Here is a 12,985-nt window from a genome sequence, read left to right on the forward strand (position 1 = left end):
CCTGACTAAATATTCATGCATTAAAACCTTTTTTCCGTAAAATAAGCAGGTATTTTCATTATTCACCTTTATCAACTATTGTTTGTTTTTAGTTTTAGTTCATGTTAGTCAATTCTGAAAAGAACCCCATTTAATTATCGCTTTATTTAAACTATATTTACCTAAGTAGTTATTAGGTATTTTCAAATATTCCGTTTATTTAGGATTCGATTCGATACCTCGGGTTAATTTCGAATGACGGAGCGCCGAATTACCTAGAATTCAAAAAACCTTTCTGTTGAAAATAATAACTTAAACAATAAATAAAATAATAAAATAAAAAAAACAAAACCTTTTAATAATAATTCTCAAACCGATAGCCATTAAAAAAATATATGTACTCACCAATATATTTAAAAATAACAAAATGAAAACCGAAAATTAAATCCTCAGTAATACATATGAACCTCACTTCTTCAAAATATATACATCTTCATTCGTATGCGCGCCGATTATTCTAACTTGCCACATAAAAACTTAAAACTCGAGTAAACTTTTGCGCCATCATTTTCTAATCCACGCCCGTGGTACATAAGGCACTACATTAGTGCGCCAATTGCAACGTACCAGCGATTTTTTTATAATATGTGTGAAGGCAAGATAGTCAGTTTTACGCTTCAGGTTCCAGTACGGGAACTATAAAACATTGAAGCGTAGAATCAAATTTGAAAATCAATATTTTACATTTGCCTTGCCAGGAATCGAACCTAAGACCTCAGATATGGTAGGCGAACGCGCCAACCACTAAACTAGGAGGCAGTTCATTTCTAAAATAATTATAAATGATTCTTTTCTAATCTTCATAGGTATAAGTTAGTTTTATGATTTAGTTTTCTAAGTTTAGTGTATGTTTATAATTAATTAATTGGCTTTATAATATTAAATACATTATAATCTTAGTTAATTATAATTTAGTTTAATAAGAAATAATATGCAGAACATAATATTTTAGTTTTATAATATGACAAGGTGTTTATGAATAAGTGTGGAAAAGAGACAATGAGTTTTAAGCAATAAGTGAGAGGGAGAAGGAGAGAGCTCCGTATTTGGGGAGTTATAAAACCACCCCAAACAGTCGGAAAACAGCCAGAAAGGACAGTCGATCAACAGTCGGTAGAGAGTCGGAACAGAATTGTAATGCAGCCGAAGCGCTGTCAGGGAAGTGAGACACGGGTCTACGCGATCGTACCCTCGGTCGCGGAGGCGATGCAACAAGGTTGAGAGTCGTGGGAGTCGAAGTGAAGTGAGTGTACAGGGTAGCCAGTGCTACGTAGCAAACCTCGTGGAATCCGACTGCTTCACAAGGGTTATCGGAGGCCGTCTTCCAGCCGCGAAGGTCCCTCCACATCCAAGACATCCATCGTCCTCTAAAGGAGCGCCAGTTTCCTGCACCGCCAGTGCATGTGCCCAAACCACGGCCGGCCAGTCTTCCAGCTGGCTGTCGTCGTCACCACAGCCTCCGAGATAATCAAATCTCATCTTATTATTCTCGACCTCGCCACTCTCACAAATAACCAACCTACCCAATTAAATACAATCTTTTTCATATTCTTATTTTATCCCCCTGTGATAAGTGAGGTTCAAATCTCAGACCTTTGATTTGTTGGTTGAACTAACAACGATATATTTATTAAAAAAAAAAAAATACCAGTGCAATAGTTACGTAAATCAAAAAATTTAATGTCTATTTGGCAGAAATTATAATTTTAAGGTTAGGTTGTAAAATTATTTATTTTTATAAGAATAGGTAAGTCCAAAGGTGTATGGGCAAGGGTGGTGGCCAACTGGTAGGTTGCGATGGTCTGTTCGATCGTAGCTAGTAGGTTTGTCGATCATGACAAGGTAAAGAAAAAAAAGCTTACAGAAAGACTAAGATTTTTGAGATTTTTTGCTATCTAATTATATTGCATGAGTAACAACGTTGATTTTTTAAATTAAATTTATTTATCCATATAAATACATATATATTACAAAAAAATAAAAACATATACCCATCTCTACGAAGCCAAGAGTCCTGTGAGTAAAAGGAATGTAATGTATGGAAAATTGGAAAAAAACAGTACTGAGTGTGAAAAAGAACCAGCACCCTACACAAATATTTTTGACTCTTTGTGGTCAAATGTTTGAATCCTAGCAGGGTCGATGTGAAGCATGTTTATAAAATCAATAGTTTCATAGTCTTAAAGCTAGCACTGGAAGCGTAAGACTAATTACCTTACTTTTTATGTAACAAAAATGATCTAGACACGCTGAAATTGTTTCAATGTGGTGCTCTATAAAGATAATCACATGGGCACTGGACAGTAAATGACTGAATCAGTTGGCCACCCCTGATCTAGAGGATCTATAAAAGGAATTTTAAAGTATGGGGAAACTATTAAGTCAAAAACACAGTTTATTCAAGTATTGTGCGTTGACTTTGTAAGGTTGAGGTATCAAATCCAAGATTTTAATATTCCTACTACACCACAAAGCAGAGAACTAATATGTTGGATACAAACTGAGGGATTGAAAAAAAAAACACAATTAATTACACCAGTTTTGAGTTGTTTTGTGTTTATTTATTAATATATTAATATTTTAATAATAAAATGCGTTAAGTCTTACTAATGAGTTGTGTAGATTTGAGTACACTATAATCTATGTACAAATAAAATTACTAACATCAATTGTGCAACAATAATACTGTCTATAATGTAAATCTATCAAATAAATTATGGAGAACACAATCAATAACACATTCTCGAAGAATGCATACAAGTCTTTATATCAAATACACAATATTTATAGAATATAAATATGAGTACCTTAGCTAAAAAGTATTCTACACTGTCACAGTAACTTTAATATAAAATCACATAAAATTCAAACATCTATAACACTATCATGCTTCTTGTCTGAAGCTTTGAGTTTTTCTTGCATTTGTGTCAACATATCCTGCATTCTTCGAATCTGAAACAAAAAGATACTCATTTGACAATGTTTTGAGTATGTATAAATATGTTTGCCGACAGGCTGGATTTCCTCCCTGGGGAGTTATTCAGATCTAATTCTTTTGCAACAGAGAGAAAATATTTTTGATAAGGGAATATAGAAGTCTAGGCATTTACAGGTCATAAGACCTGTTATTGGCTGGTTTCAGTGATTTAAAACGAAAGTGAAAACAAATCAATTCAGGTGATTTGTATGTATATAAAGGTTCTGTTGAAGCATCGTTATTTTCAACCATAAAAAGTCTTCAGGAAAATTTAAATTTGTATCATATTGTGATCTCACCAGAAATTAATCAACAGTTAATTATACAATAAAATTTGAATTTTTGAACAATAACCAAGCAATTTTTGTAAGGAATCACTCTTTTTTTTCAGTTGAGTTTTTGAATTATATGACCACAAGCGATAAACAGAAAATTACCTCTTCGTCTTTCTGTAGTAGAAGTTTGTCGGTTTCTGTAATACTGACATCGCCATTGTTACCCATGGAGTCTCGTTTCAATTTACTGTAAACAAATTAATATATGAAATAAACATGGTAAAAGTGTAATGTGGGTTCGAGGTTTGATTCCTATTCATGAATATCACAATATTAGATAAAAGAATATGAAAAGTTTTTCCTTAACATTAATAGTGGGATATTTATTAATTTCTACATTTATTACTCGTATAAACAATTCTAATTATTTATGTGTATTCCTAAAATATATAATATGTAGTTGGTAAATTAGTTGAAACCCTTCCATAAGAGTCTAAAATAGAAAAGAGTAAACGCAACTTAGAACAATCTGTACCATAAAAGACTAAAGATGTTTGGTGAGTTGTCGAAAGATATTAAGGATGCTGGGTTTATCACATTGTTTCGTGTGTTTAATGGTTTTCATTTAAAAAAAACATTCATAAAGGTATTATTATTGCCCGTTTGTCTTTGCTACATAGTTTTGTGTTCTTTTTGTTCAGTTTTTTGTACATATGTTTCTTCATATAACTGTTGTAATTGGCTTAGGACGTATATATTTAATAAATAAATAGGTAGCTAGAGTGTCATGAGAAAGAGTCTGAATTAAAAATATTTTTTTGAAATTATTATTGGATAAATGAAATTAAGGAATCACTAGTTGAATTTTTTTTTGCATTACTATCTGAATAAATTCATTTCATAAAAGAGCCAGGAAAAAAATTAAAACATACCCTCTTTCCCTGAGCGCATGTTGTGATATTTGAGAGATGCATTGCGCCCTAAAGTTCTCGTAATGCACATCTTGGGTGACATCTTTCAGGTCCTGCATGTGAGTTGAGATCAACATTGTGCGAAGCTTCACAAAATCACTGTGCCTTGGATTCTCCACTGTGGAACAGAAGAAGAAATATTTATGTAGGTATCATTTTTTTTATAAGAACAACATTTTGAGTTGCCATGTGTTTGTAGAGAAGCTTGAGATTTTATCCCTAGGGAGAAATTTTGAAGATAAAGAGATGAATATGGAGAAAAAGATAAAGAAAAGGAATATGAAAGTCTAAGCATTTATTCGGTTTATGACATGTGTTTACATTTACACAACACAAGATTTGCGCAAAATGAAGGTCCTCTGGTATTAAGGTTTAGTAACAAACATGGCAAAAGGATGTTAAATTTGATTATTTTATCGTCTGCAAAATCTGTTAACTGATGAGGTATTTTAAAAAATATGTATTTTAAATTTCTTGTTAAGATAACACAATTATTTTATTTGAAACCAAATAAACTTAATTAGTAAAATTATGTATTTTTCATTTTGTTAATAAAAAAAATATGTATTAAAAAAATTTCCATCATCAAAAGTTTAATTTTTCAAATTATCACCTTCATTTTTTTTACAAAGATTTGCAGGCGCAACGACGATATTTAAGAAAAAAATATGAGATGGTATGTAATAACGCCATGTTTAAATATTTATATTATGTTTCATTTTTATTCCATTTTTTCTCTAGTTTTAGTTGATGTGTACCAATATATAAGGTTTTTTTTAGAAAAAAAAGAAATATTAGCGTTTTTATGATTTGCAGAAATGTTTCAATTTTGGGGTCATATTCAATGAGTTGTGAATAACTCACTATTAGAACAAGAATCAAGTTGCGGTAGAGTGGGGTTTGAGCCTCGGATTTCTGATCCCTGAGACTGCAACACTAACCCCGGGACCACAACTGATCATATTTTGCTTTTGTTGATTTTATATTTTGAGCAATGTTTTCATGAATGTTCTAATTAGTTTACTTCATACGTAAAATTTATCCCATAACTATCTTCCTCTCTTTTGCACTGAAATACAATTGCATCGCTTTAATTTTTTCACATATTACTTTTTTTATGTAGTTACTTGTGTTAATATAATGTTTTGTATAAATGATTTAACCATTATAATTTTTACCAATCTGAAGATGTCTATTCGAGGATGAAAGCACTTATTTCAATTTATGGAAATGTAAGTTACATTTTTTATGAATAAAAATATACATGGATCACGCAATTATATTGATAGTATAATTATTGCTATCATTACTACTATGGTTAGATACACACCATCTACTATTCCCCATGGGTACTGCCTTCCCCTAACTCTTTTCCCAGCCACCTCGAGCATAGTATTACTGCCCACGACAGCAAACGGTACGCACGCCTTCAGTTCACGATCCTGTTGCTTAAACTCTTCGTCCTCATCACTATCGCACTCGGGAAATTGGTATATCTGCAAAAAAATACATTGTGGAATATATTTTAATCCTTTACCGGTCAAAATGGATCATATTCTACAAATTTTTAAGCACCACATCTATTATAATGTAAATGTAAATGTAAACACATTAAATAACTCATATAAAGTTGACACGCAACCCTTTTTATAAAAACAGTAGTTTATAACTCTTAGGAGTTAGATAAATCGGAATCTTTTTATTTTCAAGTATGTGCCTAAGTTTTCCAAGTTTTCCAAAAGCTGCCCAACTCATTCCCACTCATCTTGGCAGTTTCGCCGTTTGGTTTTCTTAGCCAGTTTTATCTTATGTCCAAGATATATATATTCATCTACCTTGTATACTGCCAGTGACTACATATGCATTAGAGACCATGGCTCCCATACAAAGAAATGTAGAAAAGCTCAAATGCATACAGCGATCCGTGGAAAGATCCATGTATGGTATAAGCCCAAGAGATAAAATAAGAAATAAGAAATTAGGAACAGAACCAGAATAAATAATATTATGGATCGCGTTGCAGGACTGAAGTGGCAATGGGCAGGACATGTTGCGAGACAAGACCTCACAAGATGGACCCCTAAAATTTTAAGACGGAGACCTTGAGAGAATAAGCGAGGCGTCGGAAGACCTCAAAAAAGATGGTCCGACGACATAGCTGCTGTAGTTAGCTGCGTGTTTCAAAACGCGCATTATAACCAAGCTAATTTATATGACTTGTCGGTGGAAATCCTTTTCAAAAAAAATGTAATTGCACTATTTATCTAATTTTAAATATATTTATTGATTTTATCTGCTTTGTATTTATTTTTTATTTTATATTTATTTTTATTTTTAATCTGTAGATAACTTAACTATTGGGAGCGAGAAAAAATGATAATTTATAAAAAAATTGTTAAGACAAATTGCTTAGAATATTCCATATATCCCTTTTAAGCAGATTTTCCCTTTTTGTTGAAATAATTGTCAACTATGTAAATATTGAGAGTTAAAATAAAATTGTAATTGATGTGAGTGATATGAACAAAAAATACATTTGAATATTCAAAAAAGTGGTTAGATTAACAAAAAAAAAAAAATGTAAATTAGTGAATTAGTGAATTAGTGAATAAATACAGTGATTCTGTCTGCCCAGGCAGATGAACTTTTTCGGCAAGAAGGCACTTGTGTAGGACTGATCAGCTTACCGTCATGTAACAGATTATTTAAATACGCTGCATTTGATTAACCAATGCAGTGCCCTATGCACCACTAGATGCGGAAAGGTGAATGATGTTGATATAAATTGTATGAAAAAATAATAATTGTGTTCTGCGATTTTTTGTTTATTAAAAAAATGCATTATAATTATGTTTAACCAACCAATTTGGATCACATTCTTAACATTTAAAATAAACATAATTATATGTAGTTATTTAGACCTAAATTTAGGCAACAGAAAGGAAAAACATTTTGGCAAAACTGAAGGGAATATGGAAGTCTAGGCGTTAACAGGACTTATGACCTGTCATTAGCTGGTTTGAGTGGCTACTTTACACACTTTGTAGCATTCACCATATTGCCTATGCTTGGACAAATATATTTCTTCAATTCTTCCATCTGTGTAAATTTGTTGTTGATTGAAGTTAAAGAGCTGAAACCTTTATTGATGTGGGTGAGATTCTGACCAAATTCTTTCACCTATGTAGGTGAAACAATTCGTATTTACTAGGCAATGCTTGAAAATATTTGGACATACTCGAAACATTGTTGATTATGCAGTTATGTAAGTAATAATTGTACATAAATAAAATAAAAAAACACGTCTTTAAAAGCAATTAAGAACCTACGTAGTTAAATATTTATTTTAACTCACTATTATTTTTCAAATGCAATAACAGTTTCTCTCTGGAATAATTTTTACCTAAATATTTAAAGTGAAACAAAAAACTTACAACTTAATTTTAAAGCAGAAGTTCTTATACAGGTTTGATGTACAGGGTAGCTCGGCATGGTACAAAACATCAAGCCAACTAGCATTACTAAGTTGTTGTAAAGTTTTTTAACTTACCAGAATTTGATTATCTTCTACATCTTTCAGTATTCGTTGCTTCAACTTTCTAACTTCAGAAGTTGTTAAAGTGTCTGCTTTGGCTATGACGACAACAATATTAACTTTTCTGTGAAGTCGTCTCATTAGTTCAAGATCCATCTGACGTAAACTGAAAGCAGAAAAATATAGCAGTGAACTTTTAATTTTACTATTTCTAAGTAATTAATTAAAAAAAAAAAAAAAAAGTAAATTTAGGTATCCACAAAGGCTAAACAATATTTGACAGGGCCCATTCTTTAAATTTTTAAAACAAACGAACAATCGTTTTTCAACAATATTTTGAGTTTGTCCAAATTTTTGTATATTAGGAGTGGATTTTACCCTTTTCTTCACATTAAAAAAACAAATAATATTTGCGTTCTTATGATTAAACAAAATATTTTAATTTTGAGACCATTTTGATTTAGTTATAAATAACCGTGTTAGAGTATGGGAAACAAGTTGTGGTAGAGCGGGGTTTGAACCTCGGACCTCCTGATCCGGAGTCCACAACACTACCCACGGGACCACAACTCTTCGCAATTGAAGTTATTAACACACTTCGCGCGGGAAAGGTATTGCGCCGGCGACGGGCGAAAATAAAGGTCCCACGCAAATTTATTTATTTTATTTTAAATCGCTATATCTTCAAAAATAGTAAAAATATATCGATAAAAATTTCTACATACTAACTCGGCATATTCAAGCTATAACAAACCAAAACCAAATATTTTTTGTAATTCAACATTGTCAAATTTTAAAGTAAACTCAATTTCTATTTTACAACATTACGTATTTTGTATTTTATTTTATATTTGTATGAATAAAAAGAAGATTTGAATTGCTATTTGATAAATATGTACATATATTTAAAATCTTAACAAAGAGATTGGTATATAATATTCATATAAAAACATTGGATAATTCCAGCGGATAAATAAAAATGAGGCCGGCGCAAAAGGTATTTCTACCCTTCCCGCCGTTAAGCATTCACCGACTGAACGGGTAGAAATACCTTTCCCGCCCGAAGTGTGTTAAGATGAACATAATACAACATGGATGTGGACATTTTAGAGATTACAAGATGGAAGTATGGGAATTTACAGGGCTTATGACCTGTCATTGGATGGTTTTAGTGGCCACTTTACACACTTTTGCTGTCTAGTAATTAAGGAATGATATGTGTAATTTTTATGTAACTATGCAGCAACTTTGTATGGCCAACTGAAATTATTCATACAACATTCAAGTTTGTTAGGATTCTTGGTGGAAATATTTATATGAATGTTTGGTTATACATATAATAATAACTTTGAGGTTTATACGAATATGTTCGCCTACTATTCTTGAGGTCCTGGGTTCGATTCCTGGGAGGATAGAGGTGTAATATTAATATTTCATTGTTCCTTAACGGCACATGAAGCGTAAGACTGATCACTTTAATTTCATGTAGCGGATGATTGAACTATGCTGCATTTGGTTTAATAACGCAGTGGCCTATGCACCACTGGGTGCGGGAAAGGAGGATAATGATGATGGGGATGAAAATTGCGGGTATTCAAGATTTGGAAAAAAAAGTTTGAAGTATGAGCGAAACCGATGCGCTTGCGCTGTCTGACTTTTCTTTATACGAACGTATTCCCGCATTTTCTCTCTGATTTATGGCACTATAGCGATGATTTTTTTACACACTATAGATATCCAAAATTGAAGTGTCCCTATCGTTTGTGTTTTCTTTAAAAAAAAACATAGTTACTTTTATGGGAGCTGGGCCCCGATGACAATGGGAAGTTAATGTATATTTTCAATTTTATCTACAAAGTAAAATTAAGTTTTCTGTATGAAAAGCAGAATATGCATACATTTTTTGTTCATGCATATATACTTATATTAACAACAATAACAACAGCAAACCGTCTCGCCGTTTCCCCGTAAGGCTAGGCAGAGGGGATAGAACGCCACATCCCTCTATCTTTGCAAACAGATCTCGCTTCTTCTACATTCATACATCTTCTCATGCACGCGCGCCGATTATTCCGACTTTTGACATATCCATCTTCAAGTATTTGTTGGATTTGGTCATGCCATGTCTTTGTCGGTCTACCTCTATTTCTGCATCCATCGACATTCGCATTTTAAATATTCTTAGCCGTTTTTTCGCTGTCCATTCGTTCTACATGTCCAAACCAGCGTAGAGCTCATACTCATACTTATTTTCGTGCACAAATATCGATTTTTCTTTATGGACACTCGAAGACAACTCTGTTAACTTCCCATTGTAATCAGGGATCTAGGACCATCCAAAAACCCTTAGAGGGGTCAAGTTTTATCTACCATCTTTGGATGAACGGTATACAAATACGTTAAATATTCTTTTAAAAAAACGAAACTTGCCGACACAGATTTTTTTTGATACTCGGTTCTGTTTTAGGATGCGAAAAACTGGAATACGAGACCTCGATTTTTATAAATTTTAGTATAATCTGTCCGATGTGCAGTTGTGTTTTACGCACTGTATTCGGACAGGCACCTGCGAGAGAGCGACAGAAAAACTACATTGCTCCCCACCGCATATCCTCTTAAATTTGTTTCAGGAGTGCGGAAAAGGCCTTTACTGTTTTCTAGTAATTTTATTTACCTGTGTCCGTAGGGTGGTACAAAGTAAAGGCAGCAGTGAACTCTGTTGTCTTGTATATTGCGTCTATTAAGGCCGCTTTCGTCCGTAAAGTACTGGCGGAACTGTTCGTCTATGTAGGCGGTGCATACTCTCCAGGAGTCCTCGCAGTTTATGGCGTCCCCAAAGCCAGGAGTGTCCACAACAGTCAGCCGCAACTTCACCCCTCTTTCTTCTATGTCCATGGTCTTCTTCTCTATACTGGTGGTCTTTTCCAGCCGATCTGAAAAAAAAAATCGTGTAATAAGAAAATTTGGCGTTATTATGAAATAGAGGATTTTGCATGAAAGGCGGGGCAGATCCAGTTTTAAAAAAGTTTGGGATATTATAAAAAATGTTTTAAAAAAATAATAGTCACACGCGTAGTCCGGAAACCGCGCACGCGCATCTAACTGAAGTCGACTAAACTACTCATAAATAAGTAGTTTTACGTTTTGGCCATTAATTATTCGGTAGACGTCGTTTAGTACGCAACTGCCGGTTTAAATTCAATTATGCCGTGTTGTGTCGTTTGTAAGTATCGAAATACCGCTAGGATTAAAAGGGAATAGAGTGGGATCACATTTCATGTGTAAGTAGCAAATTCACAAACAATATTATTTAAGAATTCGATTATTTTACCGTCCTTCAGATTGCTAAATAAAACAAAGTAGAAATTTTGTTAGTATTGCCAGGGTTGTCGATTTTTTTACCCGGCTTTCTATCAATAAACCTCAATATGATATAAAACGGTACTAATTGACTTAATTACCAGATGATAATTTAATTATTTTTTAACGTTTGCAATACACGTACCTGTTTTTTTTTATAGTCCAGTCGGTAAAATATTTTTTGAGGTAAAACATAACATAACATAACACAAAATTATCCTTTATTTGTGTTATGATAATATATTGTTCGCGGTTTGGTAACATTACGTGGCCACTTCACGTATGTGCGCATGTCAGACTTTTGGACATTTTTGGATGCTATTGGCACCGGGGACTGAAGGAGTACATGACAGGATAGAGAGAGATGCCGACGAATGTCGGAGGAGTTCAAGGCCCATGGCGGACTGTAGAGCCAATAATGATGAAAATTTAAAGTTATTTTGGTTTGTTAAAATGCAGAAAAAATACTGTGGCTAATAAAACACACAAGTCGATATTTTTTTTATTTGAAAAATAATAAAATTATGTTAACTCTACATTAATCATTACTTTCAGCAAAAAGGGATCGAGACTTGAGACTCGAAATTTTGAGAGCGTAAAGTCTGTTCATTTTTACAAGAATTTCGACGGAGAAAAGCCCCTTTAACACATATCATCTTAATCTAAACGGCATGGTAAAATTATAGTGGATTGATATTTATTATATTCGTTTGTACCGATTTAAATTAGATAATATTTATATATTTTGTTTTTTTTTTATAAAACTCCATAGTTAATGATTTTAATAAAAATATCAAAAAATATTAGTGTTCTTATACCCAAATATTAAAATTTTTGTTACCATTTTCAAGGAGTTGTAAATAACTCACTATTAACTATTAGAAACTGGAAATCGAGTTGGAGTAGAGTGGGGTTCGGTTCATAGTGTACTGGTTATTGCGTTTGCCAGGCATTAAAAATAAATAAATTGTAAAACAATAAATATCGATCCACCGTATTGTATTTGATCATGCCGTATAGATTTTTGCCGTGGTTGAAATGAGCCAATCATGCGATATCACGCAGTGGGCTCGTGGTTTACACGTGTACAGCGGTCCAGTCTCCGTGTAGAGGTATTTTCAATATCGAGACGCTCGAGATGCTAGTATCGAAATTTCGAGATCAGTAGTGCGATTCTTAACGCTCTCTATGGGGTAGAGAACGCGTTACTAGCACGTAATTTACATACTAATAAAAAAATAGAACGATGAAGATATTATATTATTAAATATAATAATGAAAATGAAGGTAGATTTTTATTGTCATTGCTTGCGCGGGAAACACTAAGAATCCAAAGCAAAAAACACACTCGCCAGGTCAAAACTGAAAATTTTCAATTGTGTAGACTGAGGCTATATCAATTTATGTATGCTAAAGCTGCACATATTTTCTCAAAGTTCTGTCTGGAGCATGATACCTGCTGGTTGTTAGCCGACTTCACCCTTAACCAGTTATTGACTTAAGAAGATTTCTCGGTTTTATTTTAATTAGGCTATATTGACCTATGTTTGGGTTTGATGTACCTATGTTTGGTGATGTAAAGATAGTTGGTTTGTCCAAATCTTCTGAATATGTGATGTTTAAATAATTAAAAAAATAGTTAAGTACCGAATTGAGTCATAGTCACTCCTGGGAATGTAATACATATGTATTTTATTTTGTAAATATTTTGTAGTATATGATTTATAAATAAATAATAAATATATTTTCTTCCTTTCTACATTCACTACACGTGGACATAATACGCCTCAGCCCTCTGTTTAATTAGAAATGCTATTGAGAAAGACAA

At 32.9% G+C, this 12,985-nt stretch overlaps 1 protein-coding gene across 2 annotated transcripts in view; it reads right to left on the bottom strand.

The window, feature by feature from the left end:
- Positions 1-2,578: 2,578 nt before the first annotated feature.
- Positions 2,579-12,985, bottom strand: part of Septin4 (septin 4) — a 42,666-nt gene continuing 32,259 nt past the window's right edge. For both annotated transcript variants that reach the window (XM_088234316.1, XM_088234315.1), the window contains exons 3-8: positions 10,472-10,730; positions 7,813-7,963; positions 5,593-5,758; positions 4,224-4,380; positions 3,454-3,538; positions 2,579-2,991 (exon numbers count right to left, since the gene is read on the bottom strand). In XM_088234316.1, the coding sequence (XP_088090442.1) occupies positions 2,905-2,991; positions 3,454-3,538; positions 4,224-4,380; positions 5,593-5,758; positions 7,813-7,963; positions 10,472-10,730 (905 nt within the window). In that variant the 3' untranslated portion in view covers positions 2,579-2,904. The remainder of the gene's footprint in view (positions 2,992-3,453; positions 3,539-4,223; positions 4,381-5,592; positions 5,759-7,812; positions 7,964-10,471; positions 10,731-12,985) is intronic.

Source organism: Micrasema longulum, unplaced genomic scaffold (assembly GCF_059751315.1).
Source record: "Micrasema longulum isolate JH-2025_06_02 unplaced genomic scaffold, ASM5975131v1 h1tg001225l, whole genome shotgun sequence".
NCBI lineage: Eukaryota > Metazoa > Arthropoda > Insecta > Trichoptera > Brachycentridae > Micrasema > Micrasema longulum.